The 14,664-nt window shown below is 37.0% G+C and overlaps 1 protein-coding gene and 6 non-coding genes across 14 annotated transcripts in view; all 7 read left to right on the top strand.

Annotated features, from left to right (window-relative positions):
- LOC128241470 (uncharacterized) overlaps window positions 1-14,664 on the top strand; it is a 163,256-nt gene that overhangs the window by 110,379 nt on the left and 38,213 nt on the right. For all 8 annotated transcript variants that reach the window (XM_052958410.1, XM_052958411.1, XM_052958412.1 and 5 more), the window contains 2 exons: window positions 8,447-8,576; window positions 9,553-9,752. In XM_052958410.1, the coding sequence (XP_052814370.1) occupies window positions 8,447-8,576; window positions 9,553-9,752 (330 nt within the window). The remainder of the gene's footprint in view (window positions 1-8,446; window positions 8,577-9,552; window positions 9,753-14,664) is intronic.
- On the top strand, window positions 564-637 carry Trnan-guu (transfer RNA asparagine (anticodon GUU)). The gene has a single exon. It is a non-coding gene; the product is annotated as a tRNA-Asn (tRNA).
- Trnan-guu (transfer RNA asparagine (anticodon GUU)) lies at window positions 1,684-1,756 on the top strand. Its single transcript has one exon. It is a non-coding gene; the product is annotated as a tRNA-Asn (tRNA).
- Trnan-guu (transfer RNA asparagine (anticodon GUU)) lies at window positions 3,729-3,802 on the top strand. The gene has a single exon. It is a non-coding gene; the product is annotated as a tRNA-Asn (tRNA).
- On the top strand, window positions 4,845-4,917 carry Trnan-guu (transfer RNA asparagine (anticodon GUU)). The gene has a single exon. It is a non-coding gene; the product is annotated as a tRNA-Asn (tRNA).
- Window positions 6,911-6,984, top strand: Trnan-guu (transfer RNA asparagine (anticodon GUU)). Its single transcript has one exon. It is a non-coding gene; the product is annotated as a tRNA-Asn (tRNA).
- Window positions 8,027-8,099, top strand: Trnan-guu (transfer RNA asparagine (anticodon GUU)). The gene has a single exon. It is a non-coding gene; the product is annotated as a tRNA-Asn (tRNA).

Below are 14,664 nucleotides of genomic sequence, written 5' to 3'. Positions count from 1 at the left end.
ATAGTGAAAACACGATAGTTTATCGCATTTTCACCATCGTAGTTTCGTGATTTCGCGTTTTCATCATCGTACATCGTATCGCGTTTCAGATCAACACATTAACAGGCGATGGCCCTAACGGAATTCCGTACTTTAAATGTCATATCAGACATTAGGAAGTACGGGCGAAATGTCGAATGAAACTAATATGATTATTTATGGTCCCTGATATCAGATATAAGGATTGACGGGCGGAGTTTAAAAAAGTTTTTTTTCTCAATTTGATTTTAAAATAGTCAATATGTACATCTTATGCCTAACACTTGCAAACAACTATCATTTTAGGTTTATTATTTTATATGTTTGCGTCAACTATGATTGTACCTCATCTAAACTGTGTGTAGTATTCGATGACAGTCGGCAGATATGCATCGTCGAATATCCCCGATACACAATACGCTATGCTTCGTTGTCTATGTATGAAGTGTAAAGGAAGAATGAACCGTGGTTGCCGACGATTCAGATATGTGACACGGTCAATCAGTTAACTGTATGACCACTTTCTAACCCTACTTTCGTCAGTTGTCTCTGTGGCGCAATTGGTTAGCGCGTTCGGCTGTTAACCGAAAGGTTGGTGGTTCAAGCCCACCCAGGGACGCATTTATATTTTGTTTTCAAATTCAGTATCAGTGTGTTTTCCTTTCGTTAAGTACACTTGTGACGTGGCTTTATTCTTTAATTTTCTGTCACTTTGCAATAGCTATGATTTAACTTTGCTCTAATAGTTCAACAGCGTTATCGTGACCATTTGCGATAAGAATCTGTCATAACTTTTTAGGTTTAGATTAAGTTGTGTTTGCTAAACTTGATTATTATTCAGATAAGTTTATAAGTTAGTAGATTAATGAAATTGAACGTTTATACATGATGGTGTAGTGGCCTGAGACAATGCTGGTTCCAACCCGATCTTTGAAACTGTTTCTATTTAAAATATCATTCTGTAAACTTCCTTAATGATGATTTTATAGCATAAGTAGGAATTACTCTTTTTATGTTTTGATATGGTATGATATAATCCGGGCTCGATTCAAATGATTTTGCACAGTTGACTTCATGTTTACCTGATGCACAAGATACGTAAGAAAAAATAATCATTGCACGATGAACGTTTTTTGATATGCGATTTATTTGATTAATTAAAGGGGGGGGGGGGGGGGGGGCGGCATAACGCAGGTCGCATATTTGAACAACGAACAGAATAGACAAGAACAGACGTTCCTAAAGACTTTACACAAAATTAAAAATATATATATATATATACCATTTAATCTGTACATGTGTGTAAATAGTGTACATGTCAAATATGTTCGTTATGTTTACCGCGTTAACTTTTTTATATTGCTCAATGTTAGAGCACTTCATAATCTGTAAATATATATCCATATCTTCTTTATAGGAGGAAATAAAAATTTGATTGATTTAGGTACAAACATAACCTTTACAAAGATTCCTCTACAAATGAGACATACAAAACATTCTAAATAACCTGACTTACCATAACATGTTTATATCGATCGAATGATTATATACTGTGGTATAGTACAGTTCACGACAGCGAATAATAATATAAAGCAATTTATTGTTCAGTGCGATCAATATTATGGGTTACCTATATAAGTATTTTCTTACACCTGTATATCAGTTGTCTCTGTGGCGCAATGGTTAGCGCGTTCGGCTGTTAACCGAAAGGTTGGTGGTTCAAGCCCACCCAGGGACGGTAATGTTTTATTGTTGTATAATAGCGGGGAATTGGCCTTCCCTGGGTTGCAGGGGCATTTTACCAGCAGTTCATCCACGTAGGGCGAGGATCTTAACCGGGCTTTACTCCGGGACCGAAAGTCAAACGGTCCCCGCTATTACCCGGACTTTGGGGGCGTGGTTACAATTGACTGGTGCATAATATACGAGCACGGTCGCAGAATTTCAAGATCGTCTTTCTTTCATAATCGCTTCCTTATTTTGTGCTACTGGACAATGTCTGTCATTGACGGTGCCCGAATGTTGTGTTGCCAAAGCCTCCATTTTACATGGCTTATTTTCATCCAAGGGAAGTAACACGTGTATGGTTATCGCAAGGGTAATAACTGCCTTCATATAAGACAATTTGTATCGTCATTCAAACCGACTTCGTAGATGTTGTAGGTTTAATTCGTATATAACTATGTTAACGATATCAGAAACCCAGAAAAATCAAACATTTTCAAGAAGTTGAAGCAATGCATTGTGGTAAATATTGCAGTGCATTGTGGTACTCGCTGGGCATGCGCACTTAAAACAAATGGAGACAACGAAGTGTCAACTCATTTCAAGGGCGTTTCTTCATCTAGCACCCATAGAGTGGGCAGCAAAGAGGCCAGATTCCGTGGAAACGGCAGTGCGTAGAAACGAAATTCGCGCTTCGTATATACAACTTGTACCAGTTTAGTAGAAACAAGGGATATAATTAAAACTAATGATTATGATTCAGATCTCCTTTAAATCCCACAGAAGTAACGGTTTGACGTTGACGTAAATTGTAAGCAACGTTGTTAACGTTAACAATGTTCTGAACTACCAGCCCTGAGAGTTGCATGCACACACTTGTTATCTGCAGGACTTCTTACAAATGCTTAACGAACTGATAAGCTGTGCTAATTTCATTTAAATCTATCAAAACTCAAAGACAAATTTCACCTTTAAAAGTTAACAACCAACTCGTTAACAACACTGATAACTTTAACAAAGTTCTGAACAACCAGCCCTGAGAGTTGCATGCACACACTTGCAATCCGCAGGACTTCTTACTGATGCTTAAAGAACTGTTCAGCTGTGCAAATTTAATTTAAATATATTAATACACAAAACTAATTTCAGTTAAAAGTTAACAACCAACTCGTTAACAACATTGATAACTTAAACAAAGTTCTGCACAATCCACAAAAATTGACAAACATTTTGAATGCCTTTAATACGGAACGCCGTTAGGGCCATCGCCTATGTATGTGTTGATCTGAAACCCGATACTCGATAGAACGATGATGAAAACGCGAAATCACGAAACGACGATGGTAAAAACGCGAAATCACGAAACGACGATGGTAAAAACGCGAAATCACGAAACTACGATGGTGAAAACGCGACAATACGATAGTGAAAACACGATAGTTTATCGCATTTTCACCATCGTAGTTTCGTGATTTCGCGTTTTCATCATCGTACATCGTATCGCGTTTCAGATCAACACATTAACAGGCGATGGCCCTAACGGAATTCCGTACTTTAAATGTCATATCAGACATTAGGAAGTACGGGCGAAATGTCGAATGAAACTAATATGATTATTTATGGTCCCTGATATCAGATATAAGGATTGACGGGCGGAGTTTAAAAAAGTTTTTTTTCTCAATTTGATTTTAAAATAGTCAATATGTACATCTTATGCCTAACACTTGCAAACAACTATCATTTTAGGTTTATTATTTTATATGTTTGCGTCAACTATGATTGTACCTCATCTAAACTGTGTGTAGTATTCGATGACAGTCGGCAGATATGCATCGTCGAATATCCCCGATACACAATACGCTATGCTTCGTTGTCTATGTATGAAGTGTAAAGGAAGAATGAACCGTGGTTGCCGACGATTCAGATATGTGACACGGTCAATCAGTTAACTGTATGACCACTTTCTAACCCTACTTTCGTCAGTTGTCTCTGTGGCGCAATTGGTTAGCGCGTTCGGCTGTTAACCGAAAGGTTGGTGGTTCAAGCCCACCCAGGGACGCATTTATATTTTGTTTTCAAATTCAGTATCAGTGTGTTTTCCTTTCGTTAAGTACACTTGTGACGTGGCTTTATTCTTTAATTTTCTGTCACTTTGCAATAGCTATGATTTAACTTTGCTCTAATAGTTCAACAGCGTTATCGTGACCACTTGCGATAAGAATCTGTCATAACTTTTTAGGTTTAGATTAAGTTGTGTTTGCTAAACTTGATTATTATTCAGATAAGTTTATAAGTTAGTAGATTAATGAAATTGAACGTTTATACATGATGGTGTAGTGGCCTGAGACAATGCTGGTTCCAACCCGATCTTTGAAACTGTTTCTATTTAAAATATCATTCTGTAAACTTCCTTAATGATGATTTTATAGCATAAGTAGGAATTACTCTTTTTATGTTTTGATATGGTATGATATAATCCGGGCTCGATTCAAATGATTTTGCACAGTTGACTTCATGTTTACCTGATGCACAAGATACGTAAGAAAAAATAATCATTGCACGATGAAGTTTTTTGATATGCGATTTATTTGATTAATAATTAAAGGGGGGGGGGGGGCGGCATAACGCAGGTCGCATATTTGAACAACGAACAGAATAGACAAGAACAGACGTTCCTAAAGACTTTACACAAAATTAAAAATATATATATATATATACCATTTAATCTGTACATGTGTGTAAATAGTGTACATGTCAAATATGTTCGTTATGTTTACCGCGTTAACTTTTTTATATTGCTCAATGTTAGAGCACTTCATAATCTGTAAATATATATCCATATCTTCTTTATAGGAGGAAATAAAAATTTGATTGATTTAGGTACAAACATAACCTTTACAAAGATTCCTCTACAAATGAGACATACAAAACATTCTAAATAACCTGACTTACCATAACATGTTTATATCGATCGAATGATTATATACTGTGGTATAGTACAGTTCACGACAGCGAATAATAATATAAAGCAATTTATTGTTCAGTGCGATCAATATTATGGGTTACCTATATAAGTATTTTCTTACACCTGTATATCAGTTGTCTCTGTGGCGCAATGGTTAGCGCGTTCGGCTGTTAACCGAAAGGTTGGTGGTTCAAGCCCACCCAGGGACGGTAATGTTTTATTGTTGTTGTGTTTACAGTTAAGGTATAATAGCGGGGAATTGGCCTTCCCTGGGTTGCAGGGGCATTTTACCAGCAGTTCATCCACGTAGGGCGAGGATCTTAACCGGGCTTTACTCCGGGACCGAAAGTCAAACGGTCCCCGCTATTACCCGGACTTTGGGGGCGTGGTTACAATTGACTGGTGCATAATATACGAGCACGGTCGCAGAATTTCAAGATCGTCTTTCTTTCATAATCGCTTCCTTATTTTGTGCTACTGGACAATGTCTGTCATTGACGGTGCCCGAATGTTGTGTTGCCAAAGCCTCCATTTTACATGGCTTATTTTCATCCAAGGGAAGTAACACGTGTATGGTTATCGCAAGGGTAATAACTGCCTTCATATAAGACAATTTGTATCGTCATTCAAACCGACTTCGTAGATGTTGTAGGTTTAATTCGTATATAACTATGTTAACGATATCAGAAACCCAGAAAAATCAAACATTTTCAAGAAGTTGAAGCAATGCATTGTGGTAAATATTGCAGTGCATTGTGGTACTCGCTGGGCATGCGCACTTAAAACAAATGGAGACAACGAAGTGTCAACTCATTTCAAGGGCGTTTCTTCATCTAGCACCCATAGAGTGGGCAGCAAAGAGGCCAGATTCCGTGGAAACGGCAGTGCGTAGAAACGAAATTCGCGCTTCGTATATACAACTTGTACCAGTTTAGTAGAAACAAGGGATATAATTAAAACTAATGATTATGATTCAGATCTCCTTTAAATCCCACAGAAGTAACGGTTTGACGTTGACGTAAATTGTAAGCAACGTTGTTAACGTTAACAATGTTCTGAACTACCAGCCCTGAGAGTTGCATGCACACACTTGTTATCTGCAGGACTTCTTACAAATGCTTAACGAACTGATAAGCTGTGCTAATTTCATTTAAATCTATCAAAACTCAAAGACAAATTTCACCTTTAAAAGTTAACAACCAACTCGTTAACAACACTGATAACTTTAACAAAGTTCTGAACAACCAGCCCTGAGAGTTGCATGCACACACTTGCAATCCGCAGGACTTCTTACTGATGCTTAAAGAACTGTTCAGCTGTGCAAATTTAATTTAAATATATTAATACACAAAACTAATTTCAGTTAAAAGTTAACAACCAACTCGTTAACAACATTGATAACTTAAACAAAGTTCTGCACAATCCACAAAAATTGACAAACATTTTGAATGCCTTTAATACGGAACGCCGTTAGGGCCATCGCCTATGTATGTGTTGATCTGAAACCCGATACTCGATAGAACGATGATGAAAACGCGAAATCACGAAACGACGATGGTAAAAACGCGAAATCACGAAACGACGATGGTAAAAAACGCGAAATCACGAAACTACGATGGTGAAAACGCGACAATACGATAGTGAAAACACGATAGTTTATCGCATTTTCACCATCGTAGTTTCGTGATTTCGCGTTTTCATCATCGTACATCGTATCGCGTTTCAGATCAACACATTAACAGGCGATGGCCCTAACGGAATTCCGTACTTTAAATGTCATATCAGACATTAGGAAGTACGGGCGAAATGTCGAATGAAACTAATATGATTATTTATGGTCCCTGATATCAGATATAAGGATTGACGGGCGGAGTTTAAAAAAGTTTTTTTTTTCTCAATTTGATTTTAAAATAGTCAATATGTACATCTTATGCCTAACACTTGCAAACAACTATCATTTTAGGTTTATTATTTTATATGTTTGCGTCAACTATGATTGTACCTCATCTAAACTGTGTGTAGTATTCGATGACAGTCGGCAGATATGCATCGTCGAATATCCCCGATACACAATACGCTATGCTTCGTTGTCTATGTATGAAGTGTAAAGGAAGAATGAACCGTGGTTGCCGACGATTCAGATATGTGACACGGTCAATCAGTTAACTGTATGACCACTTTCTAACCCTACTTTCGTCAGTTGTCTCTGTGGCGCAATTGGTTAGCGCGTTCGGCTGTTAACCGAAAGGTTGGTGGTTCAAGCCCACCCAGGGACGCATTTATATTTTGTTTTCAAATTCAGTATCAGTGTGTTTTCCTTTCGTTAAGTACACTTGTGACGTGGCTTTATTCTTTAATTTTCTGTCACTTTGCAATAGCTATGATTTAACTTTGCTCTAATAGTTCAACAGCGTTATCGTGACCACTTGCGATAAGAATCTGTCATAACTTTTTAGGTTTAGATTAAGTTGTGTTTGCTAAACTTGATTATTATTCAGATAAGTTTATAAGTTAGTAGATTAATGAAATTGAACGTTTATACATGATGGTGTAGTGGCCTGAGACAATGCTGGTTCCAACCCGATCTTTGAAACTGTTTCTATTTAAAATATCATTCTGTAAACTTCCTTAATGATGATTTTATAGCATAAGTAGGAATTACTCTTTTTATGTTTTGATATGGTATGATATAATCCGGGCTCGATTCAAATGATTTTGCACAGTTGACTTCATGTTTACCTGATGCACAAGATACGTAAGAAAAAATAATCATTGCACGATGAAGTTTTTTGATATGCGATTTATTTGATTAATAATTAAAGGGGGGGGGGGGGCGGCATAACGCAGGTCGCATATTTGAACAACGAACAGAATAGACAAGAACAGACGTTCCTAAAGACTTTACACAAAATTAAAAATATATATATATATATACCATTTAATCTGTACATGTGTGTAAATAGTGTACATGTCAAATATGTTCGTTATGTTTACCGCGTTAACTTTTTTATATTGCTCAATGTTAGAGCACTTCATAATCTGTAAATATATATCCATATCTTCTTTATAGGAGGAAATAAAAATTTGATTGATTTAGGTACAAACATAACCTTTACAAAGATTCCTCTACAAATGAGACATACAAAACATTCTAAATAACCTGACTTACCATAACATGTTTATATCGATCGAATGATTATATACTGTGGTATAGTACAGTTCACGACAGCGAATAATAATATAAAGCAATTTATTGTTCAGTGCGATCAATATTATGGGTTACCTATATAAGTATTTTCTTACACCTGTATATCAGTTGTCTCTGTGGCGCAATGGTTAGCGCGTTCGGCTGTTAACCGAAAGGTTGGTGGTTCAAGCCCACCCAGGGACGGTAATGTTTTATTGTTGTTGTGTTTACAGTTAAGGTACTTTTACTTAGTCTGAGTACTATCATGTGTGAAAGCGTTGTAGCATGGTGTATTTTCACATTCAGGCGCAAAATGAAAAGTGGAGTTCTAAATGAACTTAAAAGGACAAAAAATACGAACAATTTCTACGATAGCATGTCCTGTGATTGATGACGTAGTTTAGGCCATACATAGCTGATAAACGGACAGGAACACGGTGCCCAGAAAAAAATACACCCAGTTAGACGCTGTGCGACGATTACCGAACTTATGGTCTTACATAAACACATCACTAAATAACTTACCCACCCACTAATTTGATGTATTTCAGGGCTCACACTGTTGATAGACGGCAAAGAACCCGGAGCCCACAAGACCCACCCCACGGAGATCGAGCCCGTGTATGACTATGACCGAGAGACTTACTTCGGCCGTGCCATGACCAACATGCGCAATGAAAGGTTAGAGGGGGTGTCGCATGTAGTTATGTATTTAGAAAAAGTGATGCACTGAATTCGTTTGCTTAAAGCTGCACTCTCACAGATAAAAGGTTTCGACAACTTATATATTTTTAGTCTTGGAACGAGGCAATTTTTGCGAAAATCCATGTAAACCAGTTTAATAAGACTGCTGACAAAATATTAGATCGCAGATTTCATATTTAAGTTCAAAAATTGATGTTTTATGCATTTTTCTGAAAACGTAAGTAACGGTTTAAGCCATAAAACATGCATTTCCGAACGGAAATATGAAATTCTAGGATCTGATTTTTTTGTCAGCAATCTTATATCATTGGTTTGCGGATATTAACGTAAAAATTTGCTCTTTCTAATACAAAAAAAAATAAAAAAAGTTGTTAAAATGGTCAATCTGTGAGAGTGCAGCTTTAAAGTTATTGTAAAGCATTAACACTAGTACTATCATGATGGGTCTGTAATTCGCAAAAATATCCGAGTTATTGAATGTTTCATTTTTTGTTTGAAAGAGAAAATCTTTGAATGATATTGTATTGTATTTTTGGAAATTTATGAAACGCGTAAGAAATGTGAAAAATCATGTCCAAGCGTTCAGACTGCATACACGTACGAAAGAAATACGAATCAAGGCTTCATGATACTACAAATTTTCTCTAGTGTTTTTAATTGTTTTCTGAAATAACATACACACTAATTAAGATTAAATTTAGGATAAAAATAAGTTTTCGGCAGTTAATGATTGTGAAAGAAAAAGCCGGATATTTAAAACGTCGTTTTGCATTTGTCAAAATATGTCGTTATATTTTCTTTCAAATTGTTCAAAGTACGTCTCGCTTGTCCAATCAGAGTGCAGCAATACAATAAAAGATGACGTCATAACGCAAACTCGACGTGAGGATGTCCCTAAAAAAAATTGGGCAATGTAAAAATTAATTACATGACTATCCATTCATGCATACAGATACGCGGACGTTACCCTGGAGACCATAGACGTTTGGAACGTTCGCCGTGACGTTCTTCTCTCTAACAACACACTACACTTTGGTCTCCCCGGTATCTCTTCCGGAAGCGCGCAGCCCGGTCGTCCAACCCTCCGTCCAACGGAACAGGGGACAGCACAGCCACCCAGCTCCGATGACGCGCGTACCAGGGATAACTCCGGTAAGACGAGTTGCTAAAATTAAAGGTTTATCTCCCTTTTGTTAGGTTTAGCACTTAGTTAACAAATACAACTATACTTAGCATTTATGCTTAAGAGTATATGGTGTTGGCTGAAAAATACATAGTATTTACATTTTTTACGTAAGTACGATAAAAGTCTTTGTTTATGTTTTTTACATATAACAATTCAAGTCTGTACTTTTGTGAGGCGTTCTTGAAATATGAAGCTATCGGAGGTTGCCACTTGTGTTTAAGTTGCATATTTTATGGTAGGGAAGTCATCCATCCATTTTCCAAGTGGAATGAACGCTCTTACACTCCTATACAAATAACTGCGGTCGTAACAGCTAATTAAATCTAGAGAGGTTCACTTTTTTGCCTTGCAACAAGTGACGAAAAACAGGTTTGAATTGACAGCCTTCATATATTTCATTTAAACAACAACAACGCACAGAAGCTTAATAAAGCAAAAAAAAAATTGATAAAATTAAGGCAAAAGTGCTATCAAGACATTTTTTCTTCACATAAGTTATAAGTCCGGCCGCCATATACGTTTAGGCAGAATTCCAACGTGACAAAGGAACCCAAACTGACCACAGGAGCAGGGGGCGTGGTTATACCCTGTTCACACAGATGTGAGACCTTACGAAGACCATGCCGATCATCCCCGATCTGGACACGTCGGGGCATATCCATCAAATTCCATCATTTCAGCAACTTGTAAACAACATCACGTCAACATCACGACAACATCACGTCAACACCATGTCAACATCACGTCAACACCACGACAGCATCATGTCAACACCACGACAACATCACGACAACATCACGTCAACATCACGTCAACATCACGTCAACATCACGACAACATCATGTCAACACCACGACAATATCACGACAACATCACGACAACATCATGTCAACATCACGTCAACATCACGACAACATCACGTCAACACCACGACAATATCACGACAACATCACGACAACATCACGTCAACGCCACGACAATATCACGACAACATCACGACAACATCACGTCAACACCACGACAACATCACGTCAACGCCACGACAACATCACGTCAACACCACGACAATATCACGACAACATCACGTCAACGCCACGACAACATCACGTTAACATCACGACCACATCACGTCAGCATCACTTCAACACCACGACAATATCACGACAACATCACGTCAACATTACGAGAACATCATGTCAACACCACGACAACACCACGACAACATCACGTCAACATCACGACAACATCATGTCAACACCACGACAACACCACGACAACATCACGTCAACATCACGACAACATCATGTCAACATCATGTCAGCATCACGTCTAAATCACGACAACATCATGTCAACACCACGACAACACCATGACAACATCACGTCAACGCCACGACAACATCACGTTAACATCACGACCACATCACGTCAACATCACTTCAACACCACGACAATATCACGACAACATCACGTCAACATTACGACAACATCATGTCAACACCACGACAACATCATGACAACATCACGACTGTTATGCGTCAAACGCGCTTCTGGCTTTCGGCCACAAATATTACACCCAAATCAATGCCGACCAAGTGGTCGTTTCATCTAGTTGGCCATACTACGTTGTTACACATGCTTTCATCTAGGCCCATCATTAATCGCCACCTGTATCTTATAATGACTAAGGCTAAATCAAATAAGTCCTCAAACAAAATGCATCATCTCCAAGAATAAAGTAAGGTGATGCCTCGTCATAATGAGGCAAGGGTCTAGCGGTTGAAGCCCAATCGATCAATCTTACAGAGAGGCTTCAGCTCAGGTTCGGTTGAATATTTGAGCATCAGAATGAAGACCAAGTCTAAAGGAAATTGTAATCAGCATCAGCCAGCTCCTTAGGGAAGAAGACCCTTTTTATGTAAAATTGTAATTATAAATTTGATACCACATTCCTGTCATCCAGGGACTCCGATATTCCGCTCCATTCATCTGGGGTAGTCGGGCACTTGATAACCTCATCCATATATTCCTGAATATTAATGTTTATAAAGATTCTAATTCGTTATTACTAGTAACAGTTTCCCAATCATTATATATACGCATTTTTCTAATTTATTTGGGGAAGGGAACTATAGTTGTGTGGCTCGACTTCGCACCCTACAACTGTGAAACGGACAGATAAACGTTCTGGTTTTATCATTGTAAAGATGGTATAATTATTTGTGCAAGAAAAACAAATATACTAGTTATTAGCAGTTAGTGTGCACTACTTTCATCATCAACGCCATCAAAACAACTACAACCACAACACCAACAACTTGTACTGATATATTTTCGATTAATTACACCACCAACAAACCAAGTTACGTTTCACTTTACAAAATATAACAACATGTAAACTGCAAGATGTCTCACGTTTCTGTGGGAACACTTATTATATGTTCTAATGATAGAGCGGTCAAGTTAAAAAGAGAAGAAAACATGTAACCCTCTCTAAACACTCAGTGAGCAGCCTGCGCCCCGGGGTCCGCCGCATGTCACGGATGATAAACGGTGGGCTGACGGCCGGTGCGGCACGCCCGCTCACCTCAAACACCGCCGCTAATGGCCGTACATTTGTCTTCCTATGTCACAACACGGTGTTCCTACTTAAGTATGTTAAGGTTTCCGGTGGTTTTGTGCATTTCAGTATCATACAAGTATAATATGCAGTTTAATTATTATGATGTTTTTTTTAAATGTATCAAATTATGTACAGGATATATTTATATATTCTCTGTTATTGTTTAGACAATCCAGATATAAAGCAGCTGATTCACGGCACGTTTAAACTCCTTTTCATTTCATTTGTAATTCTACTGTAGATTCATATAAGCCCACGCGTTGATAAATAACTGCCAGTTTTATCAAAAAATGCTAATAGCAATTTGCATAAAATTTCGGCTTTTGAAATAATAAATAGTTGTTTTCTTGCTTTCTAAACTATCAAAGCTTTAATGCGATATCATAGAAGCCAACCTTCCGCGGGCACGTCTCATATGTCCTTGTTAAATATCAGATATGAAGTTGTTTTTTATAAATAATGGTATAAATTGTATAATAGACTTATTATCCAAATCATGTCTAAGGACAAATAAGCTACGTTTTGTCTCCGTTATTGTTCATTTACCAACGACACTTTAAATGATAGGTATGATTGATGTAAAAAAATATCAAACGACTGTTAAAATGACACTCTTATTCAATATAAATACATACACATGTATGTATAACAAACATAAAATTTGAGTGATAAACCTTTAACTACTTACTAAATAATGCATTTATGGAAAATATGAAAAACTGATGACAAGATTTTAACCGTGTATTTAATAGCCGAAATCGCAACAATATTTAATGATGTGTGAGTGCTAAAAGATTTACTGTGATTTACTAGTGTCTCGTAAGGTAGAAATACAGTGCTTTCTGCACCTTTCATTCAATTTAAACTAGGTATCCTTGATAAGAACCATTGTTTTTGACATTGATTCATCCTTTTTGTTATATTTAAACAATTGTATTTATTGTGGTAAATCTGATTTGGGAGTATGAGTGCACCTTTAAACGCCTACAAGCGAACTGTCCTTTTAACCGACACAGAGGCATGAATAACAACCGCTGATTTATTGTTGAATAGTTTAAATATTGGAAATGTTTACTATTGGTTTTAAATCGATATCGATCAGGTATATATGCTAGCTATCAATATCTTTGCAAGTTTAATGAGCTAACGTTTAAAGGCGCACTCATGAACGTTCCTGTGATGTATATATTTTTGCAATGGTTCAAATAACTTGGTTACATGTGTTTACTGGGCGATTCCTTGTGACAAAAAAAACAGCTGAAACTTATAAGGGTGATTTCGTCCTTATTTTTTATTCTATAAATGTGCACTTAGATAATTGCTAGCTGTCAGGCTACTTTGCCATACTATGAGTATTGAGAATGTATAATATCATCAAATTAAAAATTGGTTCAACCAAGACCCAGTCTGTACCAGATCTCAAGAAACGAATCAGATAAAACTTCTGACAAAATCACCTTCTACAAATAACATAACCGGCTTTGTTTCAATAAATCGGGTTAATTGTAAAACAATAGTATAAGTTAACCTCAGATACATGCGTGCGTGTTTCACATGCTAGCACGTTCAGCATGCAACTCTACCTGGATTACCTGGATTCTATTAATATCCCGGTGCCTGTTTTTGGAAATTATCTGCTCTTGTATAATTTGGAAGAGTCTATTAAACCAGAGGTTGGAAACTATTAATTAACTGATAAACAGGTTCAATTGCCATTGTAAATAATATAAACTTATAACAAAACTACAAAAAAAGAATAAAAAAGAATAACAGAATGAAATAATAAATCAATAAATAAAATTATTTATGAAGAATGACATAATAAATGAATGAATGACCGACCGAACGACCGAACGAACGAGCGAACGAACGAATGAAGACGGTGAATGAACAAGTGAATAAGTGAATGAATGAACAAACCTGAACGAACGAACAAAGGAACAAACGGACGAATGAAGATGATTGATTAGTGAATGAACGAACGAATGAACGAACGAACGAACGAAGGGAAGAAGGAACGAACGAACAAACGAATGAATGAATGATTGAATGAATGCATATTAATAACTAATTAATTACTGCATGAACAAATGAATGAATGCACGAACGAACGAATGAATGAATGAAGAGAAATGACTGAATGGAGAAGTGAAATAATGAACGAACAAACGAACGAACGAGCGAACGAACGAACGAACAAACGAATGAATATAAATGATGAATATTTTAAAACCACAGCTAATAGAATGGCCAGGC

Source organism: Mya arenaria, chromosome 7 (genome assembly GCF_026914265.1).
Source record: "Mya arenaria isolate MELC-2E11 chromosome 7, ASM2691426v1".
NCBI lineage: Eukaryota > Metazoa > Mollusca > Bivalvia > Myida > Myidae > Mya > Mya arenaria.
The sequence above is the reverse complement of the archived record's forward strand: the minus strand, read 5'-3'. Positions and strand labels throughout refer to the sequence as shown.